This window comes from Lycium ferocissimum, chromosome 3 (genome assembly GCF_029784015.1).
Source record: "Lycium ferocissimum isolate CSIRO_LF1 chromosome 3, AGI_CSIRO_Lferr_CH_V1, whole genome shotgun sequence".
NCBI lineage: Eukaryota > Viridiplantae > Streptophyta > Magnoliopsida > Solanales > Solanaceae > Lycium > Lycium ferocissimum.
In genome coordinates this window covers 4344877-4371007 of record NC_081344.1, presented here as the reverse complement: position 1 = coordinate 4371007, position 26131 = coordinate 4344877, and the positions used below count along the sequence as shown (strand labels likewise).

General features: G+C 33.9%; 3 protein-coding genes across 4 annotated transcripts; 1 reads left to right on the top strand and 2 right to left on the bottom strand.

Annotated features, from left to right (window-relative positions):
• Nucleotides 1-7402: 7402 nt before the first annotated feature.
• Nucleotides 7403-11168, bottom strand: LOC132049360 (probable small nuclear ribonucleoprotein F). The gene is made up of 5 exons (XM_059440118.1): nucleotides 11033-11168; nucleotides 9350-9437; nucleotides 9191-9228; nucleotides 8485-8549; nucleotides 7403-7718 (listed from the first exon to the last, which is right to left on the bottom strand). Exons 1-5 carry the CDS (start codon nucleotides 11036-11038, stop codon nucleotides 7649-7651), a joined length of 267 nt encoding a protein of 88 aa, XP_059296101.1. The 5' UTR covers nucleotides 11039-11168; the 3' UTR covers nucleotides 7403-7648.
• Nucleotides 11169-13147: 1979 nt separating this feature from the next.
• LOC132049358 (co-chaperone protein p23-2) lies at nucleotides 13148-18021 on the top strand. 2 transcript variants are annotated; one of them, XM_059440117.1, is made up of 6 exons: nucleotides 13148-13220; nucleotides 13327-13510; nucleotides 16095-16251; nucleotides 16915-16940; nucleotides 17035-17083; nucleotides 17829-18021. In XM_059440117.1, exons 1-6 carry the CDS (start codon nucleotides 13216-13218, stop codon nucleotides 17861-17863), a joined length of 456 nt encoding a protein of 151 aa, XP_059296100.1. In that variant the 5' UTR covers nucleotides 13148-13215; the 3' UTR covers nucleotides 17864-18021. The 2 variants fall into 2 exon arrangements, with proteins under 2 accessions (XP_059296100.1, XP_059296099.1); XM_059440116.1 differs by lacking the exon at nucleotides 13148-13220 and having other exon boundaries at nucleotides 13304-13510.
• A 1197-nt stretch (nucleotides 18022-19218) lies between these two features.
• LOC132049357 (ABSCISIC ACID-INSENSITIVE 5-like protein 2) lies at nucleotides 19219-25441 on the bottom strand. The gene is made up of 3 exons (XM_059440115.1): nucleotides 24072-25441; nucleotides 23916-23987; nucleotides 19219-19541 (listed from the first exon to the last, which is right to left on the bottom strand). The coding sequence occupies exons 1-3, from the start codon at nucleotides 24903-24905 to the stop codon at nucleotides 19461-19463; spliced, it is 987 nt and encodes a 328-aa protein (XP_059296098.1). The 5' UTR covers nucleotides 24906-25441; the 3' UTR covers nucleotides 19219-19460.
• Nucleotides 25442-26131: the final 690 nt, after the last annotated feature.

Here is a 26131-nt window from a genome sequence, read left to right as displayed (position 1 = left end):
CTAAACTATTCGAAATAGGTTAAATTTACTCTCCAATATGTATTTGGCTTCAAAATACTCGCCAATCAGTTAAATAGCTCAAAAATAACCTTTCCTACTAACAATTGCTCCGAAATCCTTGAATTATTCAAAATAGGGCAATTTTAACCTTGTTCTTTTAAATCTTTTTTTGGAAGAAGGAGAGGCAGGGGCGGAGCCGCCATACCGTTTGCGAGTTCGGCCGAATTCAGTAACTTTGGTTCAAATCCTGTATTTGTCTTGAAAAATTCATTGAATATGTATAGATTGTTACTTTAGAACCCAGTAACATAAACGAATTACAATCCCGAACTCACAAACTTCAAATCTTGGCTTCGTCTCTGAGAAGAGGGGGGAGTTGAATTTGTGAGACACATATAATAGCAACATAAGAAACGAAGTAGTGTGAACACCTACTATTTCAACAAATGAAAAACAATGACAACAAGAAGAAAAACAGAAGCATATGCTTCAGGTGAACATATATCTATGTCTGCTGATAAAGCACGAAGAATAATTGATCAAATTCGCGGACATTCCTATGAGGAAACGCTTATGATACTAGAACTCGCGCCTTATCGAGCATATTTTCCCATTTTGAAATTGATTTATTCTGCAGCAGCAAATGCTAGTTATAAGATGAGTTCCAGCAAAATCAATTTAACCATCAGTGAAGCCGAAGTCAAACATATAGCATTTTTTTCTTTTGGTTCCTTACGCATTAGGTATGAGTTATTATTTCTGAACATAATGTCATGTATTTTTCTTACATAACAATTTAAAAGTTTATTTCTTTACATTAATAATAATAGATTTATTTTACTAACTCTAAGAATGATGTGATCAAAAAAATCAAGTTCAATTATACTTTGATACGATATATTACTTATTGTTCTTTAAGTTATCCCAAATTTCAGTCGATGACTGATATAATAATTTTGAAAGGAAAAGGCAGACTAAATATTTAGTTGCAAAACCAGATCGTACCGTGGCACTCCTAACTACAAAAGTGGCATCTAAAGGCTTGTGGACACTGTTAAATGGAATTAGAACCAAAGATGATTTCCTCAAAAGGAGAACTAGAACTTTCAAACTTGAGAATGCACTTCTATATAGTACCGGTAAATGGGCGGGTCGGATCGAATATAGGTGGGTTGAAACGTGTTTGACAGAACATATATAAAAAATAAAGAATAAAAGTGTAGGCCCCATACTAAACACCAACCAATATTATAAATACAAAAAAAAAAAAAAAAAAAAAGTGGAACCCACCATCTCCAGACTCACGGAAAAAAAAAGTGGACCCATATTAACAAAATCAAGAAATATCAAAAAAAAAAAAAAAAAAGTGAATCCCATATTAAAAAAACAAACAATGTCAAAAAAAAAGTGCATCCCATATTAAAAAATCAAACAATATTCATGTAATTTCCAAAGTATCTCATTAAATCAATAATGATGGATTCATTGTCACATGCGCATCAACCCATTAGTGGGAGCAAATGAAATTATTGTACAACAAAAAACATGGATCCCATATTATTGCTTTTCTTCAAAAGTTTAAGTAGCCAAACCATACAATTTTCTTTATTTTTTTATATTAGCCTAAGATGTAATTTAGATATTGAACTATTGTATTTGCTATTCCGCCATGTTATTTATTTGTTATGTTTACTAAAATAAATATACTTAAAACACTTATATTTTAAAATAAAATAGAATTTAATTACTTTTTCATTTTTTTCCCTAACTCTAATAAACGTGAAAAGAGATTAATGTCATAAAAGAAAAAATAATAGTAAATGGAGATCAAATAATTAAAAAGGTAGATTAGTGAAATTATAATTCTAATTGACGTTTCCTTAAAAAATCGTGTAAAAGATAACATGACAAGTAAAATGAGTTAAACAAAAAATATTTACCAAAAATTAAAAAATAGTAATTCTTCATTTAAATAGAAAATCAAATTTCTACTTTGTTTCATTTTAAACATGTAAAATTAATATAATAATTTGAATTAGAATTATCCAAATCAAAATTTGATAAAAAATAATAGGTATTGTTTAGGCCCAATCTACATACATTAACAATATAATATTTTACACCTTTAAATTAATCGAATTAAAATTCAAAGTATCAACTGATGCTTAAATATTGGTATTGTTTTATCTCAAAGAGAGGAAAATAGTTTCCTTTTAAATGAATCTTCTCTTTTAAAAAGTATTAATAAATTTTTGCCAACTTTGTATTCGTAACAAACACTAATATAATAAAGTTTTGGATACAGAGCACAAACTACAATGTTATATTAATCGTGTTTTGAACATAATATATATATATATATTACTTTACTACTCTATAGAAGAGCCGGTTTATAAGCAATATCGTCATCCGTCCTTTGGCCCCACTTTTTTATTTAAGGGCAAAAATATCCTTTGTGATCCCACCCACTTTTTTTATTTAAGGGCAAAAAAATGACATTTTATACTTTATATTACCAACTCTTCTAAAAAATAGATAGAAATACTTTATTATATTTCTATTTTTCTACTATATAAGCATCGGTTCTGTGGTTCGTCGTCGATCACTCTTAAAAAAAAAAAAAAAAAGGTGGACTCCATACTAAAAACGCCAAGCAATATTTAAAAAAAAAAAAAAGGAAAAAAGGTGGATCCCACCCTCTCCAAACTCATGAAAAAAAGTGGACCCCATATTAAAAAAAAAATAATGTCAAAAAAAAAAAAAAAGTGCACCCCATATATTAAAAAATTAAACAATATTCATGTAATTCCCAAAGTATCCCCATCAAGTCAATAATAGTGAATTCATTGCCACATGCGTATTAACCCATTAGTGGGAGCAAATGAAATTATTGCACAGCAAAAAACATGGACCCCATATTATTGCTTTTCTTCAAAAGGTCAAATAGGCAAATACATACAGTTTTCTTTCTTTTCTTATATTAGCTTGAGATTTAATCTAGATATTTAATTGTTGTATTTGCTATTCCGCCATGTCATTTATTTGTTATATTTACTAAAATAAATATACTTATAATATTTATATTTTAAAATAAGATAGAATTTATTTACTTTTTCATTTTTATTCTTACTCTAATAAATGTAAAAAGAGATTAATATCAAATGGAGATCAAATAATGAATAAGGTAAATTAGTCAAATTATAATTATAATTCACGTTTCCTTAAAAAACCATGCAAAAGACAACATGACAAGTAAAATAAGCTAAACCGAGAATATTTACCAAAAATTAAAAAATAGTATTTCTTTGTTTAAATAGAAAATTAATTTCTACTTTGTTTCTTTTTAAACATGTAAAATTAATTTAATAATTTGAATTAGAACTATCCAAATCAAAATTTGATAAAAAAAATAATAAGTATTTTACACCTTTAAATTAATTGAATTAAAATTGAAAGTATCTGATACTTAAATATTCTTATTGTTATCTCAAGAGAGAAAAATAGTTTTCTTTTAAACAAGTCTTATCTTTTAAAAAGTTTAATAAATTTTTGGCGACTTTGTCGTAAAAACACGAATATAATAGAGTTTTAGATACGGAACAAAACTACATGTTATATTAACGTGTTTTGAACATAATATATATATATATATATATATATATATATATATATATATATATTATCACTATTCAAACACAACTACATATATATAGTATATCTATATGTCCGAAGTGTTGGGCGTACGTAAAGACGGAAAGGCCATCTAGTATATATACATATAATACCTTCCCGCTCGTATTTGATATGGGAATAAAAAATGAGTTGTATGACGAATAATACGAGTAGGCAGAATTATTACAAAATTGAAAAACCAATATTTGACAAGCACGTCAGACTGTAACTATCAAAGAGAGTGCAATGCTAGTACAATTACTCTCTGATTATAATCTCAAGTCAACAAATACAATATATCGAGGTAATTGTAAGGAAACGAACTCTATATACTAATTACTATATAAAAAAGAAAAACAAGCAAGAAAAGAAAAATAAAAAGGAGCACAACACCAAATGTCTTGCATTCAACATTTTAAACTTGAGTAGTGTTGCCAATTTTTTTTTAATTTTTTTTCAATGGGAAGAGGCTTTCTACTTATCTATAAATGCCTTCAATTGAATACTCTCGACGAGACCCCTCGACTTTATATTCTCTCCAGCTTTTTCTCGTAATATCATAACAGAAGTACGAGAATTTATTGCGCTTCACCTTAGCAATGAATATAATTTTCCCGTCGTACTTAGCAAGACAAAAATGCGTACTGGGAATAGGGGTGTACAAAGCAAATCAATAACCTGCGCCAAATCGATAAATTGAAAGCAAACCGAGAAAAAAAATTGACTAGTAGTTTGGTTTGACTTGGTTTAGTGTTGAAAAAAAAAAACCGACTATAATTGGTTTGGTTTGGTTTGGTTTTAGCTAAAAAAAAAAAAAAGTTAAACCAAACCAAACCGACCCAACGTTACGTGTATTCAATAAAAATAATAATTTATACATAAAAAGATTTATTTGTAATGTAATTCATAAATATTTCTTAAATTTTTTAATTGTTTTTTGTCTTTTATCATATTATTTTAAGCCTGAACTTAGAATTTCGAAAGCCAATAAATTTTATATCCCATGCATGTTAGTAATTCAAATAAAAACCAAATCCAAACCAACTTAACACTAATGCTAACAAAAGAAATTCAATTCTAACACTAGGAATGACAGTAATGTTGGATATCTATTCTTTAGCTTTGCATTATTGGTTTAGAGCGTAAAAATACATAGCTTAATTTTTTCTTTGTCGTGTAATTAATACTTATTAGCTATACTTATTTTAGCATAACTTAGTATTTAGATTAAAGTCATTTTGTTTATGGCTTATTGATTAGCAATACTTATTTTAACCGATTCTATTATCTTTTTTGTTGAATATTTTAATACGATGTCATTACCCATCTCACATTTTGTGTTATTTGCTTAAGAAACACCTTAGTTATATAATTGTATTTTACTAGGACTAAAGAAATATTTGAAGGAAAAGTCATATGTTTTGTATGAAGGAAAAAAACCCTAAAAATCTGAAAAAACCGAATAACCCGAGAAAATCCGAAGTTGAAAAACCTGAATTTTATTGGTTTGGTTTGGTTTATAAATTTAAAAACCCGAGGCAATTGGCTTGGTTTGGTATTTGAAAAATCCAAACCAACCCGATCCATGTACACCCCTAATGGCGAATATTGTCCTCTTATAAACCTGAGGGAAAGGGAATAATGATATGCCTCTCCCATTCTTCATGTTGTCCCTTCTCTAAAATCCACAAATTAAATTCTCCATTCATCATACTTTCAAGGACCGCTAGTTTTCCTTTCACTTCTATTAGGTTATAATGATATACTGTGATGTAAAGCTTCCCACAAAGTAATAATTTTGAAACTTTCCGCTTTCAAATCGCATGCTATTATATTTTGCTTCCGATGGAAATTATTCTAACAGATAGATAACTCCAATGATGCAAACTCCCCACCTCAAACAATAAAATTGAGAAATGCTCTCGATCTCCTTCCACAACACGTCCATGCTGCCTAAAGTGAAAAACCCAATTTCTTGTGTATATAGAATTATATTCCCTGAATTTAAGGTTCGTGAATAAAGTTTTATAAATCTTTTCTTCTGGTTCAAAACCAAGAAAATAGTGACACATATATTGATCCATGTCTATTTGGGGAAGAAATCTTACTTCTCTTGTACTGGAATTGCAAATTATGACAGGTTGTTCTGTCATCCTCGGGAAGCAAAACAAACTATTAACACATTCCACCTTGTTGAACGAACCTACATAGTCGTAGAGTTTATCAAGATACATAATATGGAAAAGGGAGGCTTTCCCATCTTTGTTTTGTTCTATAGTGTAAAAAACTTTTTTTTTCGCGCGCAAGCAATTTGGTTCCGCCAGGGCGAGTCATAGAGCGGCATTGATGAATATTCACGAAATCTAATTTGGATACGAGAGTGTTACAAAATTTTGAAACACACCTGAAATGCATTAAAGACTTGACGGCAAGTCATGAAAATACTTCAAAGATTATTTCTTCAAGAATTGATTGTCCTCCTCTCGAGGACTCCATGTGTATCTCCTTGTAGAGACCGTGGCGACCTGAGGCACAACAGAGACAGGTCCACATCACGGGTTAGAAACAAAAAACATGATATTTAAGTGATAAAAGTAGATTCACCGAGTTCCAAATTGTGAGCCACTAACTCGAAATTTCTCAGTTACTATATATGAAGAAGAAAAAAAAGGAAAAGAAAGAAGGCGTTGTAGTCAAGGGGCCATGCTTCACTAATGTTTGGCAAACCTTTTTCTAAGTTTAAATAGGGCAAAACTTTTGCCTTTCAACTTTTCCTTTTCCTACTAAAACTCGTAGACTTTCCAGGAAAGCTTTATGACTTGAATTAGTTTGGTTTTGGAATTTAAATGTCTTTAACAAACAAATGACAATGTTTTGTTTGGTCCCTTTTTTTACCTTAAAAATGCAACCAACCGATTATACTTATCTATATTGATTTTTTATTTTCGTAGAGATCACTTATACAATGGGGAGCGTAGGAGCAACAATAAAGTTATCTTAGTGTGACCTATAAGTCACCAGTTCGAGCAGTGGAAGCAGCCACTGATGCTTGCATTAGTTGTAAGCTTGGGTGAGAATAGTACTAGGATGAGTGACCCGAAGCCCTCGTGTTGCATCCCTCCTTTTTTTAAAAAAAAAAAAAAAAAAAAAAGGGGTAGCGACATCACACCCTGTGATGTTTTCCTTCAAATCCTGCTAATGCGGGATGCTTTGTGCACCGGGTTAGCTTGGAGATCATTTATACTTTAAGCCACAAAAAAGTTGCACTGCATAATAGGTTACCTGGTTGAGTTTTCTGTTCCTCTAAGAAGCTACTTAGGAATGATTTATGTATTATTTAAATCAATTGGGTAATCGCTTATGGACACTTACAATTTGAATAATAATAAAAAACAGTACAAAAATATCTTAGATATTATCGTGAACTAGAAAAACGTGATCATTCTAGGATCTCTTTATGGCAATAACTAGGAGTACATCGAAGAAGAAATTATTTCGACAGGTTTTATAATATTCACAAACAGCAATATCCATATTTTTTGCCATTACAATTATTTTAGTTGCAATTTAAAATTAAACCATGTGACATTCTAATAAGCCTACACATTCACAAGTTTAATTACACAAACGAAGTTTGAAGTCAAGCTTATTGTTGTTAGATTGCCATATAGTAAAGATTTATTTATGTCTAACCAACTTTTGTCTAAATGATACGGGTTGAAGCTTGTAGTTAACAAAAATAAACTCAACCTAGAGATCATATAGCTTTCTAGTCATAGCTAGTCCAATTTGCTCCGGTAAATCATTAAGGTAACCCGTAACATCCCCAATTATCCATCAGAATATATATTCAATAGCAGCAACACATAATCGATACTACATTCAAGGAGACGAATATGTCGTTCCAATCATGATCCATGTACCATAAATTCGATTGCAATGGCAGAACCATGACGCTAATAATACAACACACTTTCTATTCGCGGTCAGCATCTTCTAGTTCTTCATCTTCAGGTACACCACGGAGATACAGGACATTATTACATCTGCGAATGCAAAACCACCAACATTAACAAAGAGCGGTTACATGGTTTTTCCGTTAGGGAGCAGCTATATCAACCGCAGATGCTTTTACAGATAAATATATAAGTATATGAAAAGACCACCAAGAAGTGAATTAGTGATTTTCCATGGTACAATTGATTAAAAACAATGTAACAAGTAAATTTGTAAAAGAGCTAAAAAATGACTATAGCACTCCTTAAAAACCAAGAAATATTTAAGGCACTCTTTTTTACAAGAATTGAAAATCTCAAATAAAAAAATGAAAACGAGGAGGCAACTTTTCTATGGTCCAGGTTAGTTATCCTAGTCATCCGCTAAAAGGAAAAGATGCAAGTGATCCAATTAGAGAATGGTATTACGAGGAAGATGGAACATGCAAACCAAGTGCGAGGGTAAGGATTGTATTAGTTAGCAACAAGAGACTCTTTCGAAATGCTATGAATGTCCAAGTATTCACACATATCACTAGGGTAGCAGAGAAAATAGAGTACAGTAAACACTTAAGTCATGCTGGTTGAATATTAATAATTCATGATTTCCAACACGAGTCATGCAACTCGTCGAAAGATGCCAGACAAAGAGAAGTGTGCATATTTCTACATCCGAAAATAAACCAAGTGGTGGGTAAAACATTAACAGAAACTGTCATCCAGAATATGATGACAGTATGAATATTATGTTCAGCTGTTGCATGAATATCAAAGACAGTTCAAACATCAAGATCAGAAGATGAAGCCATGAAGGTACCTAATCAGGATCTCTCCGAGAGAGCCAGAGCTTACTCCATCAATGTATTCTTCTGCATTTGCAAGCTGCAAAAAGAATAACACGATTCCATTAAATTACACGTAGAAACATGCACGGACACAGAATTTTTTAGAAAACGCAGGTTACTGGGAGCTCACAATAACTTCTTCGGATAATGAATGTAAAATGCTTTGTCTTTCTGCTCGTTATATTTCTGATTTTAGCTGTAAAGCCATTTATAAAACACAACTCTAAATTTGACAACTATTCCGTTGTTAGTACTGTACTTTTCCTTTTGTCTTCTGCGTTATCTCTGATCAATCTACATAATTGCAAGAAAACTTAATGCTACTTTTTAGTGAAGACAGCTGTGATTTACTGAATACAGTCCCTCCCCACCCCCAACCACAAACAGACAAAAGCAAAAAAAAAATGTCCCAAACTATTGAAAAGTTGACAAGAATTGGACTAACAGAGTTTGATTTTTGGAAAAATTCTTTTCAACCTGTTTGCAAAAGGAGAATCTAAATACAGCATAATAAATGTTGTGATCTAGTTAACTATTCAAACCCCTGATGGATCACAGTAAATGGTTCATAATAAAGAGTTAAGCATATCACAAGGACATACATGCACATACATCCACTTAATCATAATATTCTTAGAGACAATTTGAGATGGAATAAACTCAAATAAACAGTAGTACCTGCAGGTTCATGTATGAATCCACAGAGACCAGATACCCTTGAAAAAGAAAAGACAGAAAAAAGGAGCTTAGTTAAACAATGTCTGCACAAATCTTATTCTCAAAAACCTTAATGAAGAACATAATATGAGAAATCAGCGAGTCCGAGAAGCAGACTACCTTTGTATTCCATTCCCCACTTTAGCTTTACCATCACAGGCTTTCCAGTCAAATTGTTCAGAAAAGGCTTTGGATTAACTGGTACGGTCTGCAATAACACATATTAAAAGCTCTTCAGAATCAGATCCCAAAGTTTCTAAATACAGTATGATACTCTACTTTTATTCCCATTCACACATAATGAGTAAATAGTACAACACAGTGATGATTAATAAAGCCAAGATACAAACTTTAGTAATAGACTTTGTACAGTCACAGCAAAAAGAAAAAAGGATGAAAATGCCTGAATGTTTTTTTTTTTTTTTTTTTTTTTTTGATGACATGGGAACCCGCAGCCGCTACCCCTCGGGTGCGCACAGGGTAAACCCAGCTCCTGTGCAATAGCTCGCAAACCACACAGGAGAGGTAACCCACACTAGGCAAGCCCGGTGCGACGAGCTCGACCCAGAAGGCAAATCCCCTGCTGTCGTAGGCAAGGGGTTTCGAACTTGAGACCTCCATTATGAAAGCCTCATGCTCAACCAACTGTGCCACCCTTGCGGGTAAAAATGCCTGAATGTTCTTCAGATGATTCTCAGTACCAAACCTATGAAATATGCTGAAACAATTTGTTTGGTAGATCTGCTAGTCAATTTGACAAACTCTTTAAGCCAACCTCGGATTAGATTAATTCATTTATTCCAAAATTAGAATTTAGATATTTAGAAACAAACCCAAAGTACTAACCTCATATCAAATTGATGAAAAAGAGTACCTTCAGGAGTGTTGGTTAAGTTAGTTCAATTTGAATCCCAGTACGAAAATATTACTCCATCACTCCCATTTTAACTGTCGCTTTAGCTCAACATATTGTCCCAAAATAATTGTCACAGGAATTCTAGACTAAAGTTGGCGATTGTTTATACCCTTAACATTATAGTGGTAGTTCTTTTAAGACTACTCAATTCTCCAAAAACATCTACTAAGTAGGGGTAACATAGTAAAATATACCTTGTATTCATTTTTTTTTCTTAATAGGCGTGAAAAGAGCTAAAGCCGATTAAAATGGGACGGAGGGAGTAAGCATTTTGGAACAATAGAGTGTACGATTTTCCGGACATAAAATATCCAAGACTCGTAACATATATCACATGCTTATCATCCAGAACAACAGTAAGAAGTACTCCCTCCATCCCAAAATAAGTGTCATCTTAGCAAAAATCACAGCCCATTAAGAAATCAATAACTATAATGTAGAGCTTACTAAACTAGCCATATTTATTAGATGTTTTTTGAGAATTGAACAATATTAAAGAGCACTACTTCTTTAATGCTAAGGACATAGTTGGAACACTTGCCAATTTTTGTCTTGAATTCCTAAGGTGACACTTATTTTGGGACGGAGGGACTAATAATGCAATTATTGAGCAGCAAAAATATTTTTTTATAGTAAGGTACCTGAAATAGCTCTGGAATACACAACAGATATATTACTTCTGATTTTTAATTTACATTAACTATATTTACTTGTTTTCTTAGGGCTTGAAGAAAGAGGAAAACTACTGTGAGCACAATTGAAAGGCGATTGCAATTTTTATTTTTATTTTTGGTTTAACATACGAAGCATTGGTAGAAGAACAAAGCAACAGCATAATATGATAAATGCGAGAGTAGTTATTTGAAGAATGAGTTCAGAGTACTTACCGCCATTGAAGCTTTTTGAAGGTTTTAGGGTTTCTCAAGAGAACAAAAAAGCAACTAAAATTTGGTCTTTGTTTGCTCTGTCTTCTAATTGCTGCTACAACATCACTAGGGAGGCAATTGGGCTTATGAGATTTAATGGGCCTGGCCCATGTAAGGTCCAATCTTTTCACATAATTGTGTTAGCAATTTTTTGCGCGGATTGCCCTTCTTTTGGGGTGGTCTTTAAATTTTGCCCCTCATATTTGTGGTCTTTAAATTATATCCCTATATTATCATGCCTTAATTTTTGCCTTCGATTGCGAATTGGATACTTTTTAAATCATAAGATTTTATGTTCGAACCCCGCATAATAAATTAAAAAAAATTACAAAGTTATTTTCGCGCGTTGTCCGTTACGTTAAGAAATTACCAAATTTATCACGCATACTCATGCCTTATAAAAGTACGGCATAAAGATATGTCCGACATAACTTTGTTAATTCCTTTTACAAGTTTTTGCGGGGGCATACTTTTAACGGGCAAACCTTTATCTTGCATAAACTTAAGGAATTATCTGCCTTGCGAATTTTTTTAAAATTTTAATTCCTTCACAAGTGGAGGTTTGAATCTTAAACTCGCCTTACGGATTTTTTTAAATTTTGATTGCGCGAAAGGTTTAATCCCGAACCCATGGATTTTAAATATGAAAATTTAAAATTTCAAAGTACCAAAAGAAGGGCACCCCAAAAGAAGGGCAATTCGTGTTAGTGCACAAATAACCGATTTTGGAGCGACTATTTAAGCCATGTCCTAAGTTTATAAAATTTTGCAATTTCGAAATAATTTCAGATATGAGGAATTGAAGTTGTAAAATTTCATATTTAACAGATAAATTTTGTCTCAACTTGGTAGGTCACACATGTGATTGAATTTCAGTCATAAAGACATTTTTGCATGCACTTCAATCATACATGAGACATGACTGAACCCAATTTTTAATGGAGGGAAAAGTTAAAAAATTTCAAAGTATAAGGACAAATTAAAACCTTTTACCTAGTACAAATAACAATCATTTTTTAAATTTGCTTTATCTAATATAGAACAACAACAACACAACTAATGCGATTCCACCAGTGGGATATGAGGAATGTGTGGTGTACGCAGATCTTATTCTTACCTTCATGTGGTATAGAGATTATTTTTAATAAACTCTCCGCTCAGGAAAAACGTTTTACAAAACAGGAAATATTTACACCTATTAATAATATTTATGACTTATTTTAGATCAGCAATTTCACAAAAAAAATTTAAAATAAGATTCATATCCAATTAAAATGCATCACATAAATCGAGAATGAGTAATACAATTTTTTATTTTTAATATAGCTTTTAAACATAATAATGAATTAACATTTGGCTATAAGTAGTACAGACTATAAAAAGGAATTATTTAAGCGTTTGGCCATGAAAAATATTTTTCACTTTATTTGAAATTTTAAAGTTGGACTTGGACTTGGACTTGTGTTTGGTCATAGTTTTTGCAACAAATATTTGGTCGTTTAAGTACCGAAAGTGCGAATTTTGTGTTTTTCAATTTCAAAATTATTCACTTTTTCAAACAACCGAATTTTTTTCATCACTCTTTTGTTTGGATTTTTCCCGTGGTTCATTAATGTGTAAATATTCCGAATACGATTTGAAGTTGTATTCCGTAATACCAAACACTCAAAAAAACTTGTTTTTCAAAAAAAAATCACTTTTTTCACTTTTTGCAACTACATTTCACCAAAAACTATAATTTCAAAAAACCCACCCCAACCACCACCCACTACCCCTCACCACCGCCCCAACTCCAACTCCAACTTAAAAAATTCCAAAAAAAGTGAATTTGTTTTTGATATCTATGGCCAAACGCCTACTAAATTTTTTTAAAGTTTCTATTTTATTCTTTACTTGAATTTTATTAATATATATAAATTATTTCTAATTAAGAGTTAAAGATTTTTTTCAAATTTCAAATACAACTAGCCAATCATTGATTTTCAAACAAACAGAAATAATTTTCCGAAAAAACTCCTGGCCAAACGGGTCCTTAGACTTGCCACACGACCCCGAGGAAACTAGTCAAAAGAAGTAAAGCGACAACTATGAACTGCTAGTGGACATCAAACTGATACAGTGAACGACACAAACCTTCTCCAAAAATGAGGTACCCATTTGAACAAAATTTATTATCTGCAAACAATTTTCTTGTTTCTGATTTCTCAGTTGTATTACTTAAGGTGAAAATTTTGAAAAAAAAAAAAAATGTGCAGTCGTCATCCAGAAGTTCTTTGGGCTCAACGATCGGAGAAAGTTTACTTAACCATATCATTGCCTGATGCTAAAGACGTATCGTTGAAATGTGAGCCAAATGGTGTTTTTAATTTCTCTGCTGTTGGTGTTCATGGCGATCCCTTCTCCGTTACTCTCCAACTCTATGGGAATATTTCCCCTGAGGTAACCCTCTATTTTTCTTGCTATTTTCTGCAAAGTCTTTTTTTGTTTTTGGGTTTTCGTTTATTTGTTGATCTGTGGCAAATTTGTTGAGTTTGATGGGAAGGTGTTTATGTTAAGTTCGGTGTTTGCTAGGAGTAGTTTGTTTAGGGATTTGTATTTAAGTGGAAAATATGGAGATGTTAGAGAAACCATAAATTATTGACAAGGGTACAAAGTATAGCCATGGCGCACATGTAGCTTACCGAAGACATGACCTTAGATAGGAGGATTTGGAGGTCGAGATTAGGATAGAAGGTTAGTAGGTAGTCGAGTGTTATCTAGTTTCGCTTATTAGTACTATTGTTATTACTCTCTTACTTATTTTTTTTATTTTTAGTACCACCTGTGGTTTGCTTTGTTTCAGTTATCGTTTCATTATTGTTGCTATTGTTCTTTTTTACAATATTTTCTTCATCGCTTCCTCACTATATATTTCCTTTTTGTACTGTTTTTTTATATGCGTTACTTGAGTCGAGGTCTATCGGAAACAACTTCCCTACCCTCACATGGTCGGGGTAAGGCTGTGTACACACCGCCCTCCCAAGACCCCACTTGTGGGATTACACTGGGTATGTTGTTGTATATTGGTTGATGAAAAGGTTTGTTGGTGTATACGTCAAGTTCGGTGTTTCGAAGGAGTAGTTTGTTTAGGGGTTTGTATGTAAGTGAAAATTGTAGAGATATTAGAAAAACCCTAAATTATTGAAAAGGGTATAAAATGTAGCAATTATGTTGAGTTTGATGAAAAGTGTTGTTGGTACGTTCACATTAGGTCCGGTATTTGCTAGATGTTTCTAATAAAAAATTTAAGTGTGTTTAGGAATTTGTATGTTATTAAAACTTATGGAAAACTTCAAATGTTAGGAGAACCCCAAATTATTGAGTAAGGGCAGTCCGGTGCACTAAGCTCTCACCATGGGTGGGGTCCGGGAAAGGGCTGGACAAGATTGGATCTTTATGTATGTAGCCTTACTTTGCATTTTTACAAGAGGTTGTTTTCGCAGCTTGAACCTGATGACTACTTTTATTGTTGCACTGGCGATCTCTTCTTTGATCCTTTAGTATGGGAAAAGGAAGAAAAAACAGTCAACCACTGGGAAGGAAGGAAGTATAGCTCAACTTTCTTGCCTCTCCTCAATCCAGTAGCGAGGTTTCAACGAGTTCTTTGTACTCGTGTAACAACAAGTATATATACTTTTTATGCTGAATTCCCTATGACTCTCTGTCATTGTTCTTGGTCTGTGTGAAAGATCCAGTCAATGGGAATGTTATTGAGTATTGAAATAAGATGATACAAATGGATTGGGACATATATTGAGGATTCATATAGCAGACGATAACTAGTCTGGGATTGAGGTGTTGTTTTGATGAAAAGGGTTATAGCAGTTTTGAATCAGGATGCATAGTTTATTGCTGTGATTTCTAATGGGTTTCACAAATCACAGCTGTTGTAACACCTTTTTTGCGATGGTTCATGACTAGAGGTGGATCTGCCCTCTGCCTTGGGTTTGAACTATATAAATGGATATAAAAAATTGTCACACTTTTACGAAGTGTGTGTATAAGATCGTGCACCCACTGGCCTACGTTTGTGACTTTGAATTGTCTTTGCTTGTATACTTTATTCTAGAGTTTGGTAACTTGGTATCATGTAGGTAGTTATGTTTTGCATTTAAATGTTATATGCTTTTGGAAGTGAATTTATACAATTAACCTAGAACAGTGCTTAGTATACATATGCTCTACCCATTTTATCTATTAAATAGCGAGATTTTTTTTTTTTTTTTTTTAATTTTACTCTGTCTTGATGATAGATTAGAATGCAGCATATGTAAGCACGCCGCTCGTGATTATTAATCTGTTCCTTTATACTTGGTGATTCTAGCAGTTATCAAGTTGAAAGGGATATGCAACCTAGTGTATGTACCTTATGGCCAACTTGCACAGTATCTTTTATTTTTCTAAAATTGGTACCTGACCTATTTTGCCTAAACCATCACAATACTAGTTTGCGCACGCTTATGAATGTCAAGTGGCTATTAAGTGAGTGCAAAATGGGAACAATACCAACTATCAGATTAGTCAAGTTTAGGCAAGATATTGTATGGTAAAGTTGGACATTGGGATATTAGAGCAGTGGGAGGGGCTAAGGTGTTGTTGTATGGAACATGATCAGAAAATATTGTGAGGAATTTCAAAACAAGGTAAGATTGAAAGTAGGGAATGGCAAGAGAATTAGCTTTTGTCGGATATATGGAGAGGTCTTATTCTTGGTTTCTTTTCTCTATGATAGTTGGATATTGCATTTCCTAGTTGAGATATGTCATTGAGGCTGTTTATGTCTGGCTTGTCATGACTTAAAGAATCTTTCTGTTACTTTTTGCTTGAATAATAGGATACTGCCTTGCTCCCTTTATATGAGATGTGAAAAGTTTATTCTATTAAAGCAATGTTACATTTGAACTGTACATTTCTTCATTTAGATTTTGGTTTGAAGGTTATAAAATTCTCATGGTTGATATCATAGAATGCTTTCTTGATGCAGCGCTGTAAAACTAATATTGGGTTGAGAAATATCATCTGCTCAATCCAAAAGGAGCAAAAAGGCTGGTGGCCAAGATTATTGAAGACTGAAGAGAAGCCCGCTCCATACCTCAAGGTCGATTGGAACAAATGGTGTGATGAAGATGACGAAGAATATTGTGAGTTGCCTGCATATCACTTGCATCCTTAAATTTAAATTAATTTATCAGAAAATTAGAGGATTTAGGTATTTTAGGAATCCTAATGCTGGTAAGTGGTAAGCGGTAAGCCTCCTTCCTGTTCAGCAAATCTTACTATTGTTTTTCTCTTGAATCTCGCGTTAATTTGTAACTCAACTCCATCTCCATCCTTCCCCCTTTTATTTTTTTATGCTTTGGAGTAGGAGCTAAGTCACAAATGAAATATTATCAATACTTTTGTTTTCTTTTTCTTTCTACTTCCTCTGCAATATGTTTCATTTGATTGATCAAAGGAAACTTTTGGTAATCGGACTGCAGGTTGAGTGTTTTAAAAGTCTGTCTATCTCTAATCAAACTTTTCATGCCTGACTAAAGGAGTAGAAGGTCTGAAACTCGATGGATAATGAACCCACCCCTCTACCCGTCTCCACTTAAATACCATATTTTTACCTACATCAATATTCGAACATGTGACGTGCGCCTAACCCGCACATTGCACATTGTGGTCTTACCACTAGACCAAAACCTGGGGGTCTAGTTTGTTTAAAATTTTAAAACAATTGACATAGTTGCTTCATGTTGTAGTTATGTGTTGTATCCTAATATACTCATAGAGCTAATCCAGATTTCTGTTCCATGCAGCGGACTCTGATGATGATGGTGTTGTGGTAAGGCCTACCCTAATCTAGTTAAATATATTTTATGCGAATAATGTTAACGACTTTGATCATAGTTATTTGACTTGAATATATCTTTTTTTAGTACACCGGAGAAGATGATGAGGAGAGCAGCGATGATGGAGGAATGCTCTGTGAGTTTTTTCCTATCTGATTGCACTAGACACTAGTTCACATATAGCTTTAATTTGTTGTACACATCAGATGCGATGTTAAGTTTTTTCAGTCAACTCTTCTTACAATTCATCAGTATGAACAACTTTTTATACTCGAATGACAGTGAAGAGACAAGGAAGTTAGAGAGACTGGAAGAAAGGGAGATAAAGGAAAGGAATGAGTATAGGAGGACAAGGTTCGTAGTTTGGATAAATTTTAAAGGAGAGAAACAGAGGAGGAGAAAATGAGAAAATGGGAGGGACAAGGACAAGTTACTAAACAAAGACAACTTTTGTTTATTCCTACAGGGAAACCTCACTTTGTGAAATGCTAAAAGACACTTTAGGATCAAAATAAAACGTAGATCCTATAAGTATATCGATTACATAACACCCGTTAGCTTTAATCTTGGTCTCTCCCAGTGTGTAAGTTAGTGGCCCTCTATATCTCTTTTCTTCTCTGCCATAGTGTCTTTTTTCCTTTTTCTTGATCACTAGTATCTGCCTGACGATTTTTTTTTTTTTTTTTAATCTCTTCCAAGTTAACAAAACGACATTTATATAGCTGTTGATTTTCTCGTGTATTCTGGTTATTTAATTGCGCAAAAGCGGATAAAAGTTCCATGTTTGCTTGTTTGTTTGTACTCAGCTAGATAGTAGCAAGTTATTTGATAGGAGATGGTGCTTTCCGAGTTTTGACATTAATTTTGTCTCTTAATTGCAGATCTTCCAGACCTGGAAAAGGCTAGGGGAAATTAAAACTTTGAAAAAAGGCTGATCATCAGAGGTGTTTAGGATTTAGTAGTATTTTAGGAAACCAAATATAATGACTTTCTTGCTGAAGTATTCTGATGTATAGAGGTTGTTTGAAGACTGATATTAAGCCATGTGTTTGATCTATTTTCACCTTATGAGGCTGGGTACTGTGTGGCTTTTGTTAAGGAGTGTTTTACCCTAGGACTTCCTGGCGTGAATCGGGATTTAGTCAGGCCCCAATGCGGGTACCGGGCACCAGGTGGGAAACCCCAAAAAAAGCAAGACAGTTTGCTTTGCTTGTCTAATTCTTTGTTTTATTTACCTTTCATGGGTATGCGTTTGGTTATTATGGCTTTGGAAAGGAGATTATTAACCAAGAATATTTTCATCACGTCAAAGTAATTTTAGTACATAATATAATTTAAGGAGATGTTCTGAAACTACCTCTCATTTTACTTTCAGCTCATTGATATCCTTGTTGTAAACTGATTCTGTTGTATTTGCCTTGCGAGTATTTACATCAAACCAATGAATAGAGACACATCTATTACATAAAATTCTATCACTTAATCTTTGATTAACTAGTATGTATTCTCGCCTCTATGTCATGAGTCAACCATAGTGAATTAACGTAGTTTGGTATAAAAATTAGGTGTGGGTATATTTTTCCTGCAGAGATGAATAAGAAACGTCATGTTATGGGTATCTACAGATTTCCTAGCTCATGTCTTATATTAAAAAAAAAAAAAAAAAAAATCTGTTGATGCCAAAAAGCCTTCTATATAAATTTTCAAGGTTCTGCACAACATTTAGAAGGCTAATATTATTCGGAAAAATCTAACACTATTTAAAACAGCGCGCGCACACGCACGAATGGTAAGAACTTTCCCATGCACTAAAAATCAATAGATGCATGACGCGTGTTTGTACACAAATTTTTACCACTTAACCATAGTTAATTAACATGCATTCTCGCCTCAAATTATGTATCTAACCCATTTGTATCAATAAAAAGTGCTTCCTGTTCCAACATAAAGGTAAACAAAAGATGTTGATCTACATGGAACATGTACACCTTACAATTGAACTTAAAAAACAACTTATTGAAGCTTCAGGTTAGTCTATCTATGAAAATAGTGAAGTTGAAATCAATTTCTACAAGTGAGATAATTGAGATTGTGAGCCAAGTATGGAAGCCATACGCTCGAGCAGTTGAGGATTTCAAGTCTAGAAGGAACCATGAAGAAGATTACCCCTCTCCCGTCGTTTTAATACAACTGGAAACATACAATAACTTTGTTTTCACTTGTCTAAAAAGCATTCATACTGGAAATGCTTACAGTAACTGAAAAGGAAACTACCAAAACTATGTCCTCCGCATAATTCCAAGGTTAAAACTATAAAAATGTACATACAAGGAAAAAAACTTATCTAGCAAATTAGAGACAACCAAGGCAAACACAAGGGCAGCCAACAAGAGCTGCCATAGGTTAACGAAGAACAAGGAGATGAACAGAGAATGGCTAGCTAACATAAATTTCAATCACATAACGAACACTATGCATCTACATATTCATCATTTCATACATGAAACTGGATGTTAGAAGGGGGCAGAGCTTGTTCTGCGCAGCTGATACTTGGGCTCTGGAGGTGGAACACTTGGTAACACCTTCTCTATCTCCTGCAAGTAAAACCATATTAACGTTATATGATTATGAAACTCACAGCTAATAAACACGAGAAATGGAGGCAACCAGGTGGTCTCAAATACTCTCCAATTTTGAAAAGACAACATATCATCAAGAACTAAGCAACAACTATCTGCTACTTGAATGATAAAGATGGTATATAAGCAGCATAGGTGACTTCAGTTGCTTCTCTTCTTTGCCAGATTGGAATGAAATTTGAACGTTATTAACAACATTCTAATAGTCAAACCAAAAGGATAAACACGTGTGGAAACAGATACAGAATTATTTTCTGTCATTGGTGAAAAGAGTTTCATGCCATGAATGAGCCTACAAAGAAGTTACTCTTGCAAATAATGCTCATATTTTACCCATTACTTAAAATAGGAAGTCTTAATCTTTTCTCAACGACAAATCATGATGGCCACAAAAAGTAACAAGATTGCATGAACATAGACAGAATTGAGATGGATGATTGTCAAGTTTCCCCTCCTCTTTCTTGAAAGAAAGAAAGGATATATTCAGAGTCGATACCTTCGCTCCCACCCTTCCATTTGACTTAAGGAGCCGTCTGGTTTTGATTGGGTTTAATTATTGGAAACTACTATATATAAAAGTTTTTTCGAAAATAACATTGGGGGAAACTGTGTTTAATTAGTTTGACGACAAGTCTTTGAAAAACCATTTGTGTTAGTTTAGTGAAAACCTATTACTTTGATTTTTTAATTGTCGACACCAAAACCTGGTTTTAAACCAATAGTGTATCTTTTTTTTTTTCTAGACACCCTAAAACCCGTCTTTGATTTTTTTTGATAACCGAGAAGTCTCTGATGACCAATGGCACACGGTTTGAAACTCGGTGGATAATGGGCCTGTCCCTCTCAATTCCCCACTTAAATGCCAGACTTTTGTCTGCGACAAAGTTTGAATTTGTGATGAGCACCAAACCAACACATCATGTGCTGCGTTCTTACCATTAGACTAAGACCCTGGGGCAAGCCATTTTTTATTTTATTTTTAGAAATATTTTTTATAGAAGACTATCCAAACCCGATGTCCCTGAATTTTCCTTCAATATTGTTTAAAAGGTGCAAATTTTATGATAATTATACACTTAAGTTTGCAGAAAGCTTAGTAGTGGTTCAAGACTACTGCCAATGAAAAGCAGAGAGACTTCCTCCATTTGTCACCAAATTCCATCATTGTCAAGATGAAGTCAATAATTTCTTAATTCATGTAATCACAAGCCTTCTTAAGGTACAACTTGCGTAAGATCCTTGACTCTTCATTCTTCCTTCTAGAGTCCACCATTTCATTTGCCAGTAAAACTGCATCCCATATATGTCTTCTTTCCACAGTCAATCACTTCATTTGCCACCAAAACCTCATCCAATATCCGTCTTTCTTCCAGGAATGGATTTGAAAGTAGAGACTGTCTAGCCTAACACATATCTCATAGATGCTTCCTACCTTACTAATAGCCTGTAATCCTTGATGCTCATTACTCCCTCTTTGAGTATGAAGGATACGTTTACGCTTGCTTTCAAACTCTACAATTTCTTGAATTCCGCAATGATCTCCAACAACTCTCTTTCCAACAATGCTGGAAAAAGCAATGTGAATACATTCGATTCCACGACCTTACATCCCCATGGCCTCCCTCGTCTCCTCTTCTCCCATAGGCCTCTCCAACCACTCCCTTGTTTCCCCTCCTATTTGAATATTCCAATCCCCTCAACTTCTCTTCTATGTATAAATAATTGTAAAATCTCGCAACTGCCCCTCACTTCCTCCTTACCCTTCATCACCGCCTCATTGACTTCTATACTTTAGGGTTGGGCATCTATCAGTTCGATTCGGTTTTGCAGAAGTTCGTTTCGGTTTTCAGTTTTCGGTTTGTAGACTTTGGTAATCCAAATTAAACCGTAGTAAATTCGGTTCGATTCGGCTCGGATTCTTCATGTTCGTTTCTGTTTAATTGGTTTGATTTTTTTGGTTTTGGGTTCATGTAAAAATAAATTTACTTGGATACTAATGCATCAGTTACAAGAGTTGTTCAATAAAATTTAGCTAAGTTTGCTACTTCCAAAACCAAATAGACAAAAAAAGAAAAGCTAAAGTACAAATAGACTCAACGACTTAGTCTTACTTCTTTGTCTAAGCTAGCTCTCTCATGTTCAGTTGTGCAGTGTAGAAGTTGCTTCAGAGCTCATTTATATATCAAAAAGGAAATTGATCCAGAGCTCTTATGCTCTTAACATGGCAAGCATTGAATGATGGCAGTAGGTGATCGGCAAGGACGACAGGTGGGCCAGCAGCAGAGGCATAAAGCAGTAGCAACAATAATGAACTGTAGTGAAAACTAAAGACAGTGTGAAAACACATGGAAAGGGATTTGGGAGACAGAGAGTGAAAAAAATGGGAAGGGATTTGGGTTTCTTCAATCTCGTGAATGAGAATTTGGTTTTGGGTTAAGGCTAAGCTAAGGGGACCAAAAGCTTTTTTAGAGCTTAACCGAAAAAACAAACCCTTGAAGCCGACCACCAAACTGAAGAACCCAAGTTACAAGAAAATTAACTGTGAAGTGCGAACCAACTGAATAAACCGAAAAAGTCAAAAATTTCGGCTCGGTCAGGTTTTTTGGTTTTCACCCACCTCAATGTACTCTATGAAAATCCTCTTCATATTCATTACCGTTACCATGTGAAAAACTTAGTAGTACCATTTCACTCATTTAGCCACAATAAGCTCCACTTCTGCTCCAGCTAGTCTCTTGCACAATCGCCAACATAGCAATCTCTCGCTTGACCTCCTCTTTGCTTTCCTCTAGCTCCCTTACCCCTTCCAATCTTCTAACTCTCTGAACTCATTCATCAACTCTCTCTATCTTCATCTCTATCCTTCCAAAGATGACTCCATAACTGTTACACTAAACTTTGACTTTACCTCCAAAGCCTGAAACCTTAAGCCAGCCTGATAGGAGTACACTTGCCGACAAAATTTGGAATAATATTTGGCTTACCAATTTTTTTAATTTGTCTGACCAATTAAAAAAACAGCATTTGGCTTGTTGATAACTATGATGTCTTAGAATCTAGATTCAGGAAAGCTTGTTTTTTTAATTTGGAATCCGAAGAGAGAAAAAGAATTCTAGCTCAAGCTATAGCATGGGACGAGATAAGTCCTTTGTTCATGGTACAAGATCACGATCACTCCCTTGTTTTCAGCACTTAATCTGAAATAACCTGGTCAAGATTTTAAGATACCTACAAAGAAAGAAGATGCATATATGGAGAATTGACACTATCTGCCTTTATTTCAATGCGAATGACCATCCCTTTTTAAATACAAAGGAAAATGATCCTCTCATAAATCATAACATTCATTCCTCTTTCCTAACCGTTAGTTAATCCATAAACTGTTAGAACATTAAGAATTAGCCTTAGAGTGGTGGAGTTCAGAATATCTTTCTTGATAAGGCAAGTAATTTTATTAATGTTGGGAAAACCCTCGTATGCAAGTAGTGTACCAAAAAGTAGAAAACATACAGTAAAGCTAGATTTTAGAATATTATAAGAGCTAAGTTCTTAAGCTGAATACTATCCCCACATTGGGACAAATATCATTTGGACTGTGTTTGACGCTTAATAGGTGTGTCTTGTATTGGTTAGATGATTTCTGTGAAGTGGATAAAATGAATGGTGAAGGACATGACATGATAAGCAGCGATCTTTAATCATAAGACAGCCACTCCACTGCACCTTAATGCAACTCAACCCAGCAAAATGGTAACAAAATAGTCTAAAGGTTTTACAAAATGAAACGCAATGATACAAGGAAGAAAGTTATAAAGCTAAAAGTAATTCAGTACTAGACTCTTAAAATTCATTTTCTTTTAGTATGAGTAGGTGAGATCAGTGTTATCAAAAGCGAAAACCTAAAAATGAGAAAAAGAGAGAAAAATACAAATATATATATGTTTAGCCCAAGATTAATAATAATAAGCATGAATAACATATATGCATAAAAAATATTAAGATCAAAAATCATTTTCATTTTCATGTGTTTTAGAGCCTTGATATTATGTTTTGAGCCTCGTTCTTAAGCGCGCTTAAAGCGTGCCTTTGATAACACTGGGTGAGATAAAAGAAAACCAAAAATGAGAAAGAGAGAATTTTCACTCATAGATCAAAAATCATTTTATTTTCAAATTATATGTTCTCTATAACGGAACAAACAACAAATAAAATATTGTTATAGAGAGGTTTGACTGCACCTGATAACCACACACTCCAAAGAACCACTAGAAGGATATGCAAATGAATACCATATTCACCGACGAGAAAGTTTGTGATTGCAAAACATACCTTCTGTCTCTTGAGCCTTTCATTCTCCTCTTCGAGCCGTGAAACCTTGTTCTCCAGTTCATGTGTGTAAGCCTGTTGATGGGAAGATAATATTTCAATAGCCATAGAGACAATATATACTATATATTAAGACTGCAAATCATATTTCAAAGTCACCTGCTTCCTTGCTCGTGACCTCGCTGCAGATTCCCTATTCTTAATCATCCTCTTCTGCCTCCTTTCAACAGTCTTCTCAACCACATCGCCCGGTGCAACTCTTTTTCTTCCAAGTGTTTGCGTGTCCGATAATGTGCCCATTAGAGCAGTTGGGGACATCGCCATCTGAGATTCAGGATAAGTTGCATCTATCGTTGGGTTCGGAACAATAGTCAAAGGTTGTGGAACCGGATGGCCAGGCATAAAAACCGGTGGTAGCTGATGCATTGGCTGGATCTGATATTGTGACCATTGAGCTTGTTGTTGAACATTCTGTTGTGGCATTGCCATTGTATCAACCCCTAAAACAGAGCCCGAACCCGAACTTTTCTTCCCCGGAGTTGACTCAGCAACCACTCCAGCCTTAACCAAAAAATCCTCAAGTGTCATTTCACCAAGAGTAATCTGCCTCTCCCCGTGAGCTTTCCTATTATCGATATTATTATTATTATTATTATCCCTTTTACGCCCCTGTTGAATATCCTGCCACACCTGATCAACAGTCTTCTTGCTCAGATCACCTGGCAGTAGAGAACTACCCGAAGCAACCTGACCGTGCGCCTCGTAATCCGTTCCCCCTCCCATTCCTTGACTAGCCTCAACAGTCCATACAGTCTTAAGAAGCTCATCAAGATTCATACTACTTAATGGTTTCCCTAAATCCCCTAATTGATTTTGAACCTCATCAAGAGTTAAACTATATAATGATCCTTGCCTAGCCAAAGCATTTGTCTTTGGTTCTTGGGCTTGAGTTGCACCAACACCATTACCACCCCCACCCCCTTGAGATCCCATCACACTACACAAAATCAATCTTATTTAACACACAAAGAAACTAAAGTTCTAATCTTTCCCAATGATTCACATCAAAACACATTTGTTCCTTAAGAACCCTATACAACAAAATCAACCCCATTTTACCACTACCAGTAATAATCACAAAAAACCCATCAACAGATTCAAACAATAAAAAATCAAGAAACAGAATACCTAGATCAAATTCAAGAAAATGCTAGGGATTAAGGTTGTCAAATGAGGTAAATAAATAAATAAAAAATAAAATAAAAAACAGTGTTACCAAGAAAGGGGAAATCAATTTAACTTGCATGCAGCAACATCATATGTGGAATAAAAAACCCAGAAAGCATGTTGTGCTGCAAAAACCTGAGGCTCAATCTAAGTTCAGGAGAGAATAGAAGCAAAGACCCACATTCTATTCTCTCTAGAAAAGTATATGTGCATTCCCTAATATAAAATTAGAAATCCAAGACAACTTTTTTTCAAATAGGAAATTAAATAATAGTACTAGTACTTAATTAAAGAAATCTTAGCCCTTTATTTTATATCCTAAGTATATGCTAAGTACTATTTATAATTGTGGAATTTTCACCTCCATCTTGCCTAACTCATTTTGTACATGCATCTAAAAGATTAGGGGTAAGAGCACTTTTAGTCCTTTATTTATTGATAAATTTTTGTTTTAATCCTTGTGATATTTAACTAAGCACGTTTAACCTTCAATTACTTGAAGTGTGTATTTCTCTTATCTCTTTGGTTGTGAATATTCATAAATTTTCAGAACTAGTAACAGTTGCATCGTTTAATTACAACATGTGTTATGTTAAACTTATATTGTTACTTGATATCTAGCATAATATACTTCTAAAGCAGTCAAAATATTACACATTTCCTATATAAAAGGATCAAGTGTATAACAACAACAACAAGAACAATGTACCCAGTGTAATCCCACAAGTGAAGTGTGGGGAGGAGTACCTTTGTGGGGGAGAGAGGTTGTTTCTGATAGACCCTCGGCACGACATGCAATATCAAAAACAGATTAAGGTTAAAAAGGATCAAATGTATATGTTTTAATTAATTGAAAGTGAAATATATTAAGTTTTACTCCCTCCGTCCCATAATAAGTGTCACCTTAGTGAAAAAAGTTTATCCCATAATAAGTGTCACCTTAGGAAACTAAGATATAAGTTGACTAATTTTTTGAAATCTACCCTTAAACA